The sequence below is a fragment of the Tinamus guttatus genome, unplaced genomic scaffold (assembly GCF_059628265.1).
Source record: "Tinamus guttatus ecotype Peru unplaced genomic scaffold, ASM5962826v1 Tinamus_guttatus_pri_ptg001272l, whole genome shotgun sequence".
Classification (NCBI taxonomy): Eukaryota; Metazoa; Chordata; class Aves; order Tinamiformes; family Tinamidae; genus Tinamus; species Tinamus guttatus.
This window is the reverse complement of record NW_028289806.1, coordinates 824,592-841,326: the sequence shown is the minus strand read 5'-3', so window position 1 is coordinate 841,326 and position 16,735 is coordinate 824,592. Positions and strand designations below refer to the sequence as shown.

At 42.2% G+C, this 16,735-nt stretch overlaps 1 protein-coding gene across 1 annotated transcript; it reads left to right on the top strand.

The window, feature by feature from the left end:
• The first annotated feature begins 275 nt into the window (after positions 1-275).
• On the top strand, positions 276-15,534 carry PTPN22 (protein tyrosine phosphatase non-receptor type 22). The gene is made up of 21 exons (XM_010216837.2): positions 276-532; positions 4,066-4,174; positions 4,551-4,627; positions 5,568-5,663; positions 6,070-6,108; positions 6,590-6,661; positions 6,757-6,816; positions 6,914-7,056; positions 7,552-7,618; positions 7,717-7,794; positions 8,342-8,434; positions 9,221-9,297; positions 9,615-10,375; positions 11,062-11,148; positions 11,273-11,403; positions 11,963-11,990; positions 12,370-12,450; positions 12,747-12,853; positions 13,482-13,512; positions 14,302-14,379; positions 15,238-15,534. The coding sequence occupies exons 1-21, from the start codon at positions 446-448 to the stop codon at positions 15,300-15,302; spliced, it is 2,367 nt and encodes a 788-aa protein (XP_010215139.2). The 5' UTR covers positions 276-445; the 3' UTR covers positions 15,303-15,534.
• The last annotated feature ends 1,201 nt before the right edge of the window (positions 15,535-16,735 follow it).

Here is a 16,735-nt window from a genome sequence, read left to right as displayed (position 1 = left end):
GTATCTTTTTCTTTTTTTGTTAACAGGGAGTCTGGAGTCAGATGTTTGGCAGACCTGTCATATCTGTGGCGTACAGCTCTGAACCATGAGTGAGGTTTGCTAGCGAAAGGAGTAGGATGAAAGCTGAGTGGCAGAAGAGGCTGAAGAGCCAAGCTTAGTGCTGCTTACTCTCTGTGGGGGTACAAGTGAATTGCATGTGGTTTAAAAAGGAGGCTCTAGGGCCCCGGGTAGTGTTTTGTGGGGGTTTTGTTGTTGTTGAATTTTTTTTTTTTTTTTTTTTGGACCATGGTATCTGTTACGCACTAATTTCCTTTAGACTCGCGATGAAGTCAGTAAACCACAGCCTGAAGCAAGTGCTCTCCAGGCTGGTGCTTTCCGCTGTGACACACATTTGACATGTCCGTTCCCAGGTTTGGCAGAGCAGTCTCGCTCTGTGTCTTGCAACATGGACCAAAGGGAAATTCTCCTACAAAACCTGGAAAGGGCCCAAAGCAAGAAGCTCAACCAAGAAGCATTTGTAGGTGAATTTTTGGTAAGTTTGCTTAAGGCACATTTCTGTGTCTCAGTTCGTTTTAAAGGGAACCTCTCAGTCACTTCTCCCCAAATGGGGATGAGATTTGCATGTGACGGTAAGATTTCTTTATAAATTCTAGAGCAGAAAGAGATACAGGAGTTAACTAGAACAAAAAGAATGTAAATACAGAAGAGCAGCTTAATATTCAAAGTAAAAAGGCTTTTAAAATAATTTTCGGAATGCTTCCTGTTTCCTCCTTTGTGAATACTCTTGTCAAGATCTGGTTTCACTTTGCGCGAGTAACACAACCGAGGGTGTATGAGGAGCATAGTGCCCCTGCCTCATCTTCCCACTGAAGCCTGTTGTATTTGTGGTGTACCTGTTGGTATATCTGTTTCTTTCAGGAATCTACAGGGTTGAGATAGGTGGAATTTTTTGTTTCGCTAGAACCCCCCACAACACACACACATACCCCTTGGAGTAAGGAGCAGATATTCAGATAAATGCCTTGTGGTCTGGGCAGTTCTGTGTCCTAGTTGTCTTCACCTGTGCTCTGCGCTGCCTGTCTGCCGGAGACCTGTGCAGTGCTCCCATCTGAAAGCTCTTTGCCATCTCTGTATTTGTTTAGGTGACAAGGATGAGAGTTGAGCTGCAACCCACAGTTTACAGTTAGAGCCAGTAGCTCTAGAAACTTGTAGGAAATCTATTTTGCATCTCTGAAGCTGGAGGCAGGCAGTTCAGGGTTATTTAGGAGTCTCCATGCAATCCAGACCTTGCTTTGTCCTAGCAGTGACAATTTGCATTTCAAAAGCCTGGGAAAAGTTTAATGCTCGATTTTGAGATGTCTGGGTCAGAGGGAAGTGATTAATCTGAGCCTGCACTAACAGTCCTGTTGTTCCATGGAACAAAGCACTGTCATGGGCTGCTGAATTTCCCCATCTCGCTGCCATGCTGGGGTTGTGCTGCACAGTGGGAGGCTGCAGGGGTGTTGAGTCTAGGTGCATATGCAAGTTCCAGCAGCCAAGTGCACAAATAATGTTCTAGCAAAGACAGCGGGTAGAAGTGGTCAGGGCTGTATTTCCTCTTGTACTGGGAAGAGATTTCCCAAAGGCTGCCAGAGTTTTCTGCTATTTTTGCAAGTGCCAAAACATTAGCAGACAACTGTGACAACCCACATTTCCACATTTGACAGAAATGAAGAACCTTATTCTCCATCCTACCTCTTTTTATGTGAACAAGCATTTGTACATTTAGACTCTGCTGCTGCTTGAAATGGCAGGGTTTATTTTTGGTTAAGTCCCTATTTACTTTCTGTGTATCTCAGACAGAGTCTGATTCTTACTGCTTTCACCTACTTTTTCACACGTAGCCATTTCCCAAAACATGCTCTATGTCAGATTCTGCAGGGACAGAGAAGTAAGGTGATCCAGATCCTTTGCTTTGAGAAGGCTGGTCTCAGTGCTGAGTCAAACCCCCTTCCCTGAACGCTCACCCTTTGGGTTGATTTTGCATTGGAAGGAGGCAGGGAAGTGGGATGCAGCCAAACAGCAGAACTCGAGAGGTGACATGGATGTGCTGTCCATGAGAACATCCTGCTGCTCACCTGTTTCCACAAGTTCTGTCTCAGTGTAGTGTCCCCATGTTCTTGATTAATGGAGACTGGACACATGGACCGCCCTGTGCCTCCTGCACCCTCTCCATGACTCATTCCCTCCAGGTCAGTCAAATGCCGCTCTTGCAGTATTCTATCTGGGAAGCATCAGAATTTAGGATTTAAAAAGATGCGGGTTAGTGTTAAAACAGCAGCTCTCACTTGGATCTGAATTTCCATGCACAGAAATGCTGTAGATTAGATGTATTTTCCTGTATATGCCTTTCATCTGCAGTACTGCCAAGGGATTGCTTGGCCTAATCAAATATATACAAGTTGCCATGTCCTCCATCTGCTGATTGCTGTGGCCTCTTGCCACTTATTATCATTCTGTAATTTTATGCATATGAGCCCTGAACAGTGTCTTGTTCCAAAAGGTGCTGGTCCAAAGCAGGCTGGAGTCCAGGGCATTTTGCTGCTGTCCTGCAGCTGCTGGAATGTCAGGCCTTAAGCACCTAAGGACAGAGACCGTGATTCTCTAACCTGGCAGGAAATCTGAGCTGAAACATGGATGCTTGTGAGATCCAGTGGGAAGGTCAGTGATGTTGTCTGCAAACTGACTCTTGAAGCAATTCATGTTGAGTGTTCAGAAACCAGGGCCTTGAAATGATGAGGCGCTTGCAGAGCGCTAGTTCACACGTCATCAGGTCAGAGCTCACAGCTCCACACCATCAAATGTGCTGGAGTTTGTCCATACCAGCAGGAAGGATATGCCACCTTTTCTGCTCTAAACACCTTTTGGCCACTGTGCTATTTTGGTCCAGCGACCCCGGGACCTGTAAACTCTGTTTTTCCTGTGCTGTATGAGCGACTGAGCCATTATTTCCACTTCCTGTTAGCACCTCAGCTGCTAACGGGAGCACAGGCAGGGCAAGAGAACCCTGTCACCTCGGGTGCCTCAGGTGTGCCTGTGCTTCCTCCTCTTTGCTTTTTGTACCTGCACACATTTCTTTTTTTTCCCTTTTCAACCTGGTTCCTGAACGCCAGCAGTAATGCCCAATGGGCGCACTGTGAAAGCCTGGCTTAAGGGCGATGGAAAAGGGAGACTTGTTCTTCAGACTGTCAGACCGCAGGGACACCTATTAGAGAAATGGCTTTTTGTTTGAAATCCTACCATTGTTTAGAGGCAAGAAAAATTGTTGGGCAGACAATAATGTTACAATAGAAAAAAAGAAAAAGAAAAAAAAGGTACTTTCAAAGGTGACAGCAATGAACAAGCAGTGTGTGTTTAAGCAGACTGATGTCAATGAAATAAAACTCTAAGCTTCTTTTTTTTCAGGAAAAATGCATGTGAATTCTCCAGGACTGCAAGAGCTTTAGCCTGGAAGCGAGAGAGACTGCAAGACTAGAGATCCATGCCTCTTAACTGTGTATTCTAGGGCTTCTTTTTCTCTCTGTTTCATCAGTGACAACTTTGCTCTGATTTCATGTTCTCCAGTTATTGTTTGGCCATTGCTTTTGCCATTAGGAATGCGAGCATCTTTGCCAAAGTGAGAAAAATCAGTTGCTTTATCTGTCTTTTCTGATGGCCTTTGTTAGAGGTGTTTCAATATCATTACTTTATACCTAGACTGAGTCTCCCACATCTCACTGTTTGTGAGGGAGTTGCCCTGTGTCCTATGTAAAGGCATCGTTTTGCTTGGGATGCCTACGTGCCTGAGCCTCTTGTGGCCTGCCTCAGCACACACTTTCCACTCCTCAGCTTTGCTGGGTCTCTTGCGTGACTTCTGTCTCTCTTCTTGCTCTGAGTGCCTTCAGAAGAGTTGTTCAGGAAGGAGTTACACGTGCAGAGCTCGCTTTGCGGTGATGAGCCTGACCCCCGGAGAACTGCCCACAAGCTCTCTAGTAGCATGTTGTATGTAGCACATTTGTTCTAATTTATTGCATTTTTTCATCACAGAAGCTGAAAAAGCAGTCAACAAAGTACAGATTGGATAAAATCTACCCTACAGCAGCATCTGAGCAACCAGAAAACATGAAGAAAAACAGATACAAGGACATATTACCCTGTAGGTTGGAAATAGCAAATTTTCCTATTCGATCTTTCTTTTTTTGCTAGCCCAATTCTGCTTTTCCTCGAGTATCTGCCTGCATGATTACTTGCATAGGAAAGTGTCACTGCCTGTCAACTGGCCTTGAATTCTGTTGCTCAAATTTAAGACTCCACCTTTGTCTCTATTACAATACGCTCCGAAACATTTTGGCACAGATTTTCTAGAGATTGAAAGAGAACCTGGAGATTTCTTGTCTGCTCCGAGGAAGAGCTTTTGGATTATGGGCTCCTCCAAAGTACCTCAAGCTGCAGCCTGAGGAGCCCCACAGTGCTACTGTGGTAAACAAGCAATAATGTTGTTGCTGTTTCTTTTTTTCTCCTTGTGCCTGCAGTTGACCACAGCAGAGTGGAGCTGTCTCTGATCACATCAGATGCAGATTCTCATTACATCAATGCCAACTTCATCAAGGTATTGCCTTGTTTCATGGTGTTTTGCAGCTGAAAGGTGTTCGTAGTAGCTATCTGTTGCCTAGTGGAGTTGTGTCCTGTAGCAGTGCTAAGTAGAGAGAACCAGAACGCAGTTTCTGTGCTGTGTACCCAGATAATTCAGAATAAGTAGTATGTCAAGAATTGTGCCTTGTTCTGGAGAATATGTGTATAATCAGTGAGCGTGTCAGAAATGCTCCTTGCAGTACAGAGACACCAACCTATAGGGAAGGGATGTGTGCTGTTTGGTGAAGCACTTTGTGGCTCACAGCCCTGACATCCTTATCAGCATTACTGCCTTTGGTGAATGAGAGTGCAAAATAGCCCACAGACAGAATTGCCTTGCCCAGAACCAGGGCTCAGGGGGGAAGTTTTGCACAACAGCAAACAGCGGTGCTGCCATCAGGCAACGGGGCAGGCCGGCACCAGCCAGGTTCCTCAGAGGAGCTCCATGTGCGGCGGTCTATCCTGGGCTCAGGACCCTTCTGTAGCAAGTACAGATAGTCCTTCCATTTATGCCATCATGCCTGAGAGCTCCGTTGACCTGTTGGTAGAACCACAGACCTTCACGAACAGATCAGGGTTCCCTCTTCAGGCAGCAGTCACAGGTGTGCCAGGGTTGGACCCACTGTTGGGATGTTCGCTCTCCAACTTCCTACAAATAGACCAAAGGAAACAGTGGTCTTTGGGAGTAGTTCTCACCTCAAGCCCATCTCCCTGGCTTGGATTCTGCCTTTGGGAACATTTCACAAGTTGATTAATTTCGTTTGGGTGCCTAAAATTTATTTGTATAAAAGCCTTTCTAAGTTTTTAATGGACTTTTGTAATTGAATAGAAGTAGGATTCAGCAGGAGGGATGATATTAGTTGCTTGTAGTGAATTTTGCAAATATTTCTCTGTATCTAATCTGAATGCATTTTTAGGGTGTCTATGGGCCAAGAGCATATATTGCAACCCAGGGTCCTCTCTCCACTACTGTTGTTGACTTCTGGAGGATGATTTGGGAGTATGAAGTCCTGGTAAGGTGCAAATTTATATATGTATATATTTACATATACGTACATATATGTTTAAGGTCATATATAAAGACACCTCATTTCCTCTGTGATGCACTGGATAGTGGCAGTGTCATGGTGGGAGTGCCCAGATATCCCTTGTGTCCTGCATCTTTCCTGTGAGCTTTTGTAATACCTATGCTGAGGCCTGGGCACTGCTCCTGGCTGGCCTTGCATGGGGGGCCAGGGTGCCCTTGCAGGGGATGATGTCCTGTCCTGGTGTAATTTACCCAATAGTGTGGGCCCGTGAGTAAGAGAGTCCAGGTAACTTCCTTATAGCTGATAAATACTCCTAGGTGATGAGTGTAGTTTTTCTGCCTGAATAGGAAACTTTTTGTTCAGGTTTTTCTGACAGACTTTCTTTCTCCAGATTGTGGTCATGGCTTGTATGGAGTTTGAAATGGGAAAGGTGAGTAAGGTATCAGAGATGACCTCTGCCATCAGGACAGTGAGGAGGGATATGGATTTCTATAAAATCTCACTAAGGGCACGAAATTTCTCTTTGATATGCACTAATCCTTGACTGCTGGAGTCACCATGCTGCAGATTCTTAAACCACTTCCAGGAGTGTAACTAGTCTCTTTGAAGGGGGGGAAAAATCAAAAACAAGCAAGATCCAAACACCCCTACATCCTTCTTCCTCTCTTGCCACAAAGCCCCTTTGTGTCATTGTACACAGAGCTGTGGTTCTGGCAGTCAAGAATGAGCACAGAAAATCTGCACATGAAATTGTCACAGGTCTAAATCCTGTCCTGATGACTCTGTGGATGGGGGAGACTAGAGACTGGTCAGCAGCAAAAAGTAGGTTTTTAGCATGAGTTTTGTCAGGCAGGGTAAAACAGGAGATAATAACAGATGAATAACCACAGACTTCCTGCTTCTTGCAACAGAAAAAATGTGAGCGGTACTGGGCAGAGGTGGGTGACTGTTCCCTGCAGTGTGGTCCTTTCTCCATTGCCTGTGTGAGTATATCTGCCTCTTAATGCCATATCACATCACGTGCATTGGAAACTAATGTCATCTGAAGCAAATGTGACTCTAACTTACTGTTCTGCAGGAAGCTGAAGACAAGAAAAATGAATATGTGATTAGGACTTTAAAGGTGGCCCTGAATGAAGTAAGTAGGAAAGGTCAAAGCAGGAAATGCGACTTGGCTAGCTTTATTATATAAATAATATATTAAAATAAGGGACAATCTTCCTCTTCTTTTATAGGAAATACGCACCATCTATCATTTCCACTATAAAAACTGGCCAGACCATGATGTTCCCTCTTCCATTGATCCCATTTTGGAGCTCATTTGTGAGATTCGTTGCTACCAGCCAGATGACAACGTTCCTGTCTGCATCCATTGCAGGTGGGTATTTCATGCACTGACATGGAAGAGCTGCTGGTTCCACCCTAGTTTCTCTCTTACTTGCTTTATGAAAGTCCATACAGGTAGACGGCCTTACAGGTGGAAGGTCTTTTGTCATACATCTGTTTCTTCACAAGATTTGAGACACAAAAGTGTCCTTTGAGCGACCTAGCATGGCTAGATAGTAGGGAGGAAAAAAAAAAGGTAGGTAATGACAGACCAGGGATAGTATAGTTAAGAGACCAAGAATGTGTAGGTTGGTCCCCACAGGAAGGCTAAAGAGTTGTTCAGAGGGGTATACGATGGGCATTCTTCCCTGCAGTAGAGCTGTTCTCTGGTGGAGAAGGGTAAAGTCTTATGTGAGATCTGGTAAAGCTGCCACCAGGAGTACAATTGTTGGTCTGCATTGACCTCATGGGATGGAGAGTTCTCAGGGGACTGTGGATATTTTCAAAATGACTGTTGCTGGCAATTTGTCTGTGACTTCCATTGTAGTGCTGGTTGTGGGAGAACAGGGGTCATCTGTGCTATTGACTACACTCAAAAGCTGCTGAAGGATGGAGTAAGTGTCAGTCTTTCTGACTCTGATCTAAACTGCATTATGACTTGGAAGCTGCTTGGAATTGCGTCTGTATTATTATTATTATCTTTTCTCGCAAGATTGTTCCAGTGAACTTCAGTATTTTCAGTCTGATTCAGGAAATGCGCACGCAAAGGCCTTCAATTGTGCAAACCAAGGTACGCACATGAAATTTTGTCAACTGGTATACTCTCAATACAGAAACTGCAACTTCTTTCCAGAAGGGTTTGCTAGAATGAAACATAGAATTGTTGCACTGTTGAGAACTTAGATTTATTAATATTTTTACAAGTTCCTTTTCTGAACAGAAGAATGATTTAGCAGAAATGAATTTTGTAGCTGACCATTTCCTTGTAGAACACTACACTAGCTGGAATAGCTTGGTGTTTTCAGTTGCATATATTGAAAACTTACATTGTGAAAAAAGTGACTGTACAAAAAATAAAGTGGGAACTGCTCTCAGTTGAGACAGACTGAAGAGGAAATGCAGTAAAAAACAGTGTTGTTTATGCTGCCAACACCAAAACAAACGCTTCAACCTCAACGCTTTGAAAGTTGTAGCCTCCATCTCTTCCAAGAATTTGTCCTACCTACGGACTGGAAAGTAACAGCTTTTCTTAGGAGCTGATGTTGTTTAATTTGGGTAACTGATGACTATTTACAAGTACTGCTTGTATTGGCTTGTTTTATTTGTCTGGAATGCAGGAGCAGTATGAGCTGGTTTATGATGCTGTGATTGAACTCCTGAAAAGGCAGATTAAAACATTTGATGAGCAAGAATATTCTGCTGCTTCGCAGGTAAAAGTCCCCAAGTCAAACACACTGCCTTTTGCAGTCTCAGGCAAGACAGCTTTGACCTAGATTCCTCCCGCAAAGCTTTTCTCTGCAGACCTGGAAGGAAGGACCTTGTTTACTACTCTCTTTGTCCTATTTATTCATAACTGGAGGAGTCTTGTCTGAAGAGTTAGGAACAGGATCCTGCAATGCTATCTGCACCGCAGTCTTGCTACAGTAATCACATGGTATTTGTTCCAAGACAGAGCTGAGAGAGAAAATGGCTGGCAAGAGCCTTTTACTCATGTGCTGTGGATAGTCTGTAAGCAAAGAAGATGGGGGATTGGCTTGATATAAAATACAGAAAACTATTCAAGTCCGGATGTGGTTCTATAGCTCCTGGCCAAATCTCTCGCCTGTGGAAACCTCACTGCCCTCTGAAAGCATTTTGTAGAGCATGGGGGATGGTCGTGTGCAGAAATGTCGTAAGCGAAACCTTACATAGCCAGACCAAATGGCCCTGTGAAGGTGTAATGGCAGAATTGTCTGCTCAGGATTTTTGAAAGGTGTTTGAAATGACTGATTTTTTGTATGGCCCTTTGTACTGTCATTTCAAAAAGGTACTGACAGGAGAAGCTGTTCAGGAGGATCTGTCCTCCATTTTCGGCTCTAAGTTGGTGTTTATCATTTCCAAGCTGCATTAATAATGAAAAACAGTGGGTACAAATTTTATCTTCTGAAATAGCATGTTTGTGTTCTTTGCATTCTTTTTCTTCACTGTCTAGTATTCAAATCTTTTTGCTTCACTAGATTCAAACCAAGCATCTTGTAGCAAAACCACTTCTGACCCCACTGGAAGAAATTTATTCTCAAGGATTGCCAAACTGGTAAGGCCATTACACAAGTATCATGTGGGTTAGTATTTCCAGTTATGCATATGCGTCCACAAAGATGCCCTTATGTACTCTGCTGTAGGTGTGTGTGTTTTCTGTGAGACAATTCAGTTTGAATCTTGCAGTTCAGTTAAGTTGCAGTCCAGTTGAGAGCAGGATCTACAAACTCCTTTAAGTTCCACTTGGATTTGATCAGCTTTACTCTTAACATAATTCTTTTTTAAATTTTGTGACATCTTTTAATGATGTGACAAAAGTGGATTTCTAAGTACTCGATGACTTTGACTTTATGCTATTGTGCTTTATTGCAGCTCAGGGCAAGAGGAGCAGGATGTACATCAACATTATTCTCCTATACTGCAAAGTGAAGCATCCCTGATATCGTTGTCTGCCACAAGTTCATGTGACAGCTTTGGGCATGGAGTCCCTCACATTAGACCAGCCATTTCCTTTGGGACTTTGAGCTTCGGTGACAGTGGGAAGGCAGTTGCTACTGAAAAGTGGGATCCAGGGGAAGCTCTCCAGAAACACCATAGTGTGGAGTTCAACAGCATGTCTTCTGAGCAGCTGCTTCTCAACCTGAAACCCAAGGGAATAGGCAGGAGATGGCCTCATGACAGAGCACCTCTGACACGGACTACATCTACCCCTTTTGTGCTTGCACAGCAGAGAGAAACCCGGAAATGGGATGAAGGGTCTGTAAAGCCTATTTTGAGTTCACAGTTGCCAAATGCCTATTATTCAAGCTCTCAGGTAAAGAAACAGGATAGGTTTTCCTTTGTTGAGATGAATCACTCAAGCAAAACAGCAGACTGCCCCCCAAGGCATGAGAACAGCAGGCAATGCTCCCACCCTTACCCTTGTTCAGCAGAAGACCCTTACTTCTCATCCCTTTCTTCAGATGATCTCACATCCCCAGGGTTTCCTGAGCGCTTTGCAGAGGCACGTGATGCAATTTTCCCCTCTTGTGCTGTGACTGCCCCAGCAGAGTCTGCCTTGACCAGTTCTCCACCAGCCAGGCCTGTGTCCCAGCACGCTCTCCCGTGGAACCAGGACAGGATGTCCTCACTTGGTAAGTGGTGCAGCCCTTTTGCAAGCTGGGCTTGTTCTCTCTGGATTTCACTAGGCTAGAGGGAGTGCAGAGTGTTGGGTTTTAATATCCATGAAGGGCTGTAGCTCTGGATTATCATGTTACCTCAGCTACTAAGTTATAAGTTATAGCTGTCATAGGAAGAAAAGGTTGGTGCTGATAAGTTCTTAAAGCAGGGTGCTCTGAGAAACATGCAACTATCTCCTGCCCTATAAAGATAGTAGAATTCATTTTCTAAGAAGCCGTGACCAGAACTTTTGTCTGCAGCTTTGACATTGCTGGGCTTTGTCCTATTCAGACCCTTCTGGATTCAGTGTAGCAAGTATTCTCTTGTTTTCCAAATGCAAGATACTTTTTGGAATTACAGCACTACTAGATATAAGATTATGTGTGCAAGGAAAGGCTCGTAATTTTCTTGTGTGCAGTAGGAATTCTGTTGGCAACACTGCTGGAATCATGTCCTTGGGGGCAATAATCTAACAGCAAGTGAGTTGATGCTGAGGGCTGTTTGAATTTTTAAGTAGAGTTTTAGATGCGTTTAATCACAATCTCTGATACCTAGGGTATCAACAGTTGGGTATGACAGTTACCAGGGCCTCTGCAAAGGTCTTGTGGCTCTCTGGCCGTGTGGTGCCATGCGAGTAACCTGTCTGTGTCTCTTCAACCAGCCCTCTTGGCACAGCCGGAGGATGATGATGATCCTCCACCCCTGCCTGAACGAACCCCGGAGTCCTTTATTGTGGCCAGTGAAGCAGGTAAGTGTGTTTAATGCAGCAATGCCTTGCTCTCTTGAGGCTTGTATAATACTCTAGCATCCAGCAGTGCCTTACTCTGGCTACCTGGGGTGAGAAATTGTCTCTTGTGTTTCATGATATCCAGGTGAATTTGCTCTGGCAGCTTCTGATTTTCAGCCCCCAACCAGAAATAAAAATATTGGAACTTCACTGGAGTGGAGTGGTGTGTCTTGCTCAGAGGTTTCTAATGACTCAGTGAGACTGAGACCGTGTAAGGTAAGCAAGCAGCTTTTTTATCTTTTCTCCATCACTACTGCTATGCCAATTTATATATCATGTTTCCTGTTTCTGTGAGAAAAAAACTAGTTTGGGCAGTGTGTACTTTCCATAATATTTCAGAATTCAGGATAGGAATAAAGACCCAGTCTCTGTCAAGCTCCCCCTTATCAATATTTAGTTCATTCCAAACATTAATTTATTGTCCAGACGTCCATGCTAAATAGGATCAATACTGTCCCTATTTTAGAGAAGGATAACTAAGATCTGTTGGAGGCCTGTTGAGTTCACTTCATCCTGTAGAACAGGAAGGAGCTAAACAAATGTTAGATTAGTGAAACATCCAAAAAAGCATTTTTTCATCATCTTTTAGATTAATTATGGCTTCATAAAGTGAAACAATAGGGCGTAATCCTGTCTTCCATTACAGGAGCATGGAGGGGTGTGTGGGAGGGTGTTTGCATATAACATCATTTCTTCTTCCCTGGCTTGCGTGAATGTAAAAGAATCACATTTAACTATAGGAATTTCAAACACCTCCCTTGTTTTTCATTTCTAGAGTGTGAAGGTCCGGAGCTGCCCATCAGGTATAACTTTTTTTTGGTCTACTTGCTCCTAAGCCTGCTTTAAATGGTAACAGACTTAGTAAACATTTTTGCAACAAGCACGCAGTGCGACAAATGTTCTGTTCACTGTCTAAATAGTTAGCAACCAAATGACCTGGTAGTTTTATATCTCCTAATCAGCCACTATATCGTCCCATACTCCTTTATTGGGATATTCCTTCCTGTCCCCTCAGGCTAAAAGGAGTTGCATCTCTGACTGCATGTTGTGTGTTTCCTTCAAAAGGATTGACATAAATGTATGTTACATTGTTGTGTCTCTCTCACTGAACTGCCAGTGTATTTTTTTAATTTATTTTTTTGAAAAGCCAGGTAACTAAATATTTTATCTTTGCTGTCTTAGAGATAAACAGGGATCGCTCTAACTCCCCTCCTCCGCTTCCTGAAAGAACCCCGGAGTCATTTGTTCTTGCTGACGCAGGAAGTAAGTGACAATTTATTTTCTCTGTATGTAAAAGATTTTATACTTAACCTGAATCTGTACTTAGCTGAGAAGTTTATGGCCCACTTGTTCAAAAAATTACTGATGGTAGTGCTTCAGAGTTTAGCAAATATAAAAGGAAGTAAATGAAACCAGGCGACTTGCTGGAAAGATTACAATCACTTCTCCCTTTTGGAACTGAGGCATTAGAGGAAATAAAAAACAGTAGCAAAGCACTTAAAAGCAAAACAGAAAGATTCATGAATGACCACTAAAAACATTTTGGTGTATGTTCTCAGGTCTGCAGCCTGCTGCAAGGAATTCCACGAGTAGCCCTTGGGAGTTGGGCAATAAAGCTTCTGAAACACCATGCAAAGAGCCTATGGCATGTTTCAGGAGAAGCAAGGTACAAAGGAATACAAAACAAAAGCTATTGAAAAAGGAGAGGGTGAGAAGGACCAATCTTTCTAGCTATGGATACTGTTACTTTCTTATTGCAAAATGTCTGAAAATGATAGCACAATAGTGGCCTGCTTTTGAGATGCTTTTATATTTCTTTCTAAAAGTGTGAACAAAACCTCAGTCTGCAACAGAAACAGAGTAACATAGTTGTACCTGTGTGATTGGTTATCCCTCAGCCCTATGTTTTGCAACTGAACTCTTTAAAAAGTTGCCCAAGGGGAGTCTTGATTCCCGACTAACTAGGACGGCTCTACTCATTATCAGTTTTCTCTCTTTGTTGTCCTAGTTAACTACCCTCATAGGCTATGGTACTTTGGAATGTTATGATACTGTTTTTGAGGAAAACAGGAAGAATAATACAATTGCTAGTCATGGGGATGCTTCAGTGTTGGCTAAAAATAAGCCAGAGATTATGCAAATGGCAGAAATCTGCATTCATGTCTCACACTATACAGTAGCTTTTATGAACAGTAATACATGTATGTTGATGAGTGAATTCCTTTTATCATACTTGCTGATTTAATGCTTACCTATTTTTTCAATAAGCCCTCTTTTTCTCCACATTTTTACAGAGCTTGAAAATATTGAAAAATGTGAGAAAAAGTAAGTCTCTCAAGCTGATGTGCATCTTCCTGCTAGCTTTAACCAAGTGTATAAAGAAATACCTGAAATTTCTTTTTTTTTTTTTTTTTAAGAACTTTTATTTTTCTAGTTTCTAGTGTGTTTCTAGGAGTTTCTAGTGTGAAACTCCTTCCCTACCTGTTTACTTCAGAATAGGCAGAGTAGTCACTCTGCTGGCTGCCTGAGAACCATGTTGTCTTGGGAGTAGCAATTTCCAAAATGCCCTGAGGAGACTGCAGAGCCTTCTGACTTCATTTGGCACTTGGCAGACAGCTCCAGTGTATCCAAATTCCAGAATTATTCAGGTCATTCAAACCTTTGTGGTGGGACAAATGCTCTAAAAATGATGGATGGGAAGGCTATTGGACACATGATTAACTAGAGTCCCGTCCTGGATTCTTATCAGTCCATTTGGAGTCCATATTTCATAAATATGAAAATTCTTGTTAAATTACTTTGATATAAAACTAAAATGCATATCTTGAAAATAAGATTTTGAAGCATTTCTGAGCAAACATCTTCCTGGTAGAATGTGCTGCAGTAGTGCATTCACTTGCTGTTATGAGCAAATAATGCATTTAAAACTGTGTGGCGTTGAAGCTCAGATAGTATGGAAAATTTTCAATTTCATCTTGTGCTGAAACAGATCTGTGCCTAACCTTACTGTGCACATGGCAGTATAGACAGTATAGTATATCCCATAGGTATGCATGAATCCAGCTTTTCAGCAAATCGAGATGGTCACTAACTCTCTGAGTTTAATATTTCTAGGTATCTGTAGTCCATCTTCAAAGACAAAACCACCAGAATCTGCCCCATCAAACCATTCAAGTTCTTTTCTTAATTTTGGTACGTTCTTACTATCTTTGCTTTCTGATATAAGAAGTTTTATTGAAAAGTCTAAATGCAGGCATCAGGTTGAATTCTAATTCTTTCAAATGAAGTAATGCTTGAAAATAGGACCAGACAATTCCTTGTGTACATAATGTAATGGAATTCTGTCTGTATTTTCTGAACACTTTTAATCTGGTATTGTGGCAGTTATCTGGTGTTCTATCTGATTTTATGGTCCCTATACATGCACAAGAATTAGGCCTTTGAATATGTGTAAAATTGCTTTTATTTCAAAATTATAAGTAATATTTACTATTTTTACACATTTGCAACATTATACATGAACTGTTTCAAGAATGGGGAAGGTAAACAAATACAAGCCCTGAAACCTCTTCTGACAAATATTTCTCAGTGTGTAAAGAGTGCGAAAAGTGTATATTTGGTTTTCCTGTATCTGAAAGACTTAGCCTTTATGTGGTAACAGAGAGAGCAGAAGATGAATATAAAGCTGTTACATTGCCATTAGACTGCTGCCTCATACTGTATTATACAGGAGAGGAGAATCACTATGTTTTCCTTAAGAGTCTTCCATTAAAATGATCAGTCCTTTATTAGACTGGGCATAAAATCTAGTTATGTTCTTGTTATTAATGTTATAATGACAGTACTTGTTGACAGATACATTTATAGGCTAGATAAAGTGAACATAGCCATTGACCTTCAAATATAGGATGTTGTTTTAAGTTAAGGATATCTTAAAGTTCAGGAAAGAATTGCAATTGAATTTTTTTTGAAAATATCTGAAGTAATGACATGATCAATATCTATAATTACTTACTGAATTTGTTTCATTAATAAATGTTTTGTTTCTAGGCTTTGCAACTCGATTTTCAAAACCTAAAGGACCAAGAAATCCACCAACAACATGGAATCTTTAGATAAACTGTATAGATTCTGTTACAGATTTGAGAAGTGTCCTTCTGGCATGCCTTGAGTGCTCTTCCAAATAAGAATCTTCACCAGAATAAGCAAATCAGAGTGTTGCACAAAATTTTCAGCTGAGGCACTACTTGCACATTCTTTATCAACTGAAGTCTTAAAGAATAATATACAAATATCAGCAGCTTGGCACTTTTAGTTAATTTTCAATGGGATGGAAGCTGAAGAAAATAGATATTTCATTGTACTAAGTGACATTTTTTATCTGATGGGATGAATTGACTTCAAAATGATGGACTTGAGTCTTCAAAACACACAGTGTTAACTGGGAGTTGGTTCCAGTGAAAAAGGTGAAATGATATGACGGCAAAGGAAAACAAAACCAAAGCAAAACACAAATCTGGGTGCTACAAATTTGACATCTGTATAACCTCACTTATATGTATAGTTACATTAATCAAAAATTTATATTTGCTTATATGTTTACAGTACTGTCACTAAAAGAGAATTTACACCTCAGATCTTAGAGAAAAAAAGTCTAAGTTAATTAAATTTTCTCATCTGAGTCAGATTTTTTTTCTAGATTTATAGTCAGTAAGACTAAATGTAATGACTGCATAATTAGCTGGCCTAATTGCCCTCACCATCTGAAAAAAAGTACAATGAGCAAAATTTAAATGTATTTTAAAGGCAATACACTTTTTGAAGGATTTTTGATCCTTCAAAAAAGCCACACACTGTTCCAGGCAGATAACTTGGTAGACAGATTTCAAGACTGACACCCCTTGCCCCACTCTGAAATCTGTTTTCCTGCTATTTATATCTGAGGTGAGGAGAAGCAAAGATGTTGAAAGCCACTTCCTATGCTTGTTTTCCTGTAGCGTGGTCCCGAGAATCTATTGAGGCCCGTTTGGGCTCTGTCTTGCAGGGCCAGAGCCACCCTCAGGATAGCCATAATTAGCAGCGAAGGAGTAAAACTGACAGATGTTTTTTATTTAATGTATTTTACTTTACTGACTTGAAACATTGTACCCAAACTCAATGAGTGCATGTTTAATCGATGAAGCATTTGATGACCGCTGTGAGAAAAGCTGTAAAAAAAAATTTTTTTTAAGTTTATCTGGCTCACGTGCTTGGGTTTACTGATGTGGCAGGCGCGAGACAGTGGATTAGGGAATTCCTAGCACTAGTGGCACGCGTGATATTAAAGGCCTGGCGAACGAAATAGGCCGGCGCAGGACTGCTGGGGTCTCGGCGCTGCTGCAGGCCGCGGCGGCGGCTCCCGCGCTCCCCCTCGCGAGCGGCCGCGGCCGTTAGCGCGGGGGGCGGTGGCGGCACGTGACCCGCGTGCGGGCCGTTAGCGCGTCCGCGCATGCGCCCGTTGCGGGACTACGCTTCCCAGCGCGCTGCGGCGGACTACAGTTCCCAGGAG

Excerpts from the sequence above, each read along its gene's own strand:
- PTPN22 (XM_010216837.2), top strand. The coding sequence starts at position 446 with ATGGACCAAAGGGAAATTCTCCTACAAAACCTGGAAAGGGCCCAAAGC. Across the intron at positions 12,451-12,746 it reads TGTTCTTGCTGACGCAGGAA|GTCTGCAGCCTGCTGCAAGG; the intron begins GTAAGTGACAAT and ends GTATGTTCTCAG. Across the intron at positions 14,380-15,237 it reads AAGTTCTTTTCTTAATTTTG|GCTTTGCAACTCGATTTTCA; the intron begins GTACGTTCTTAC and ends TTTTGTTTCTAG.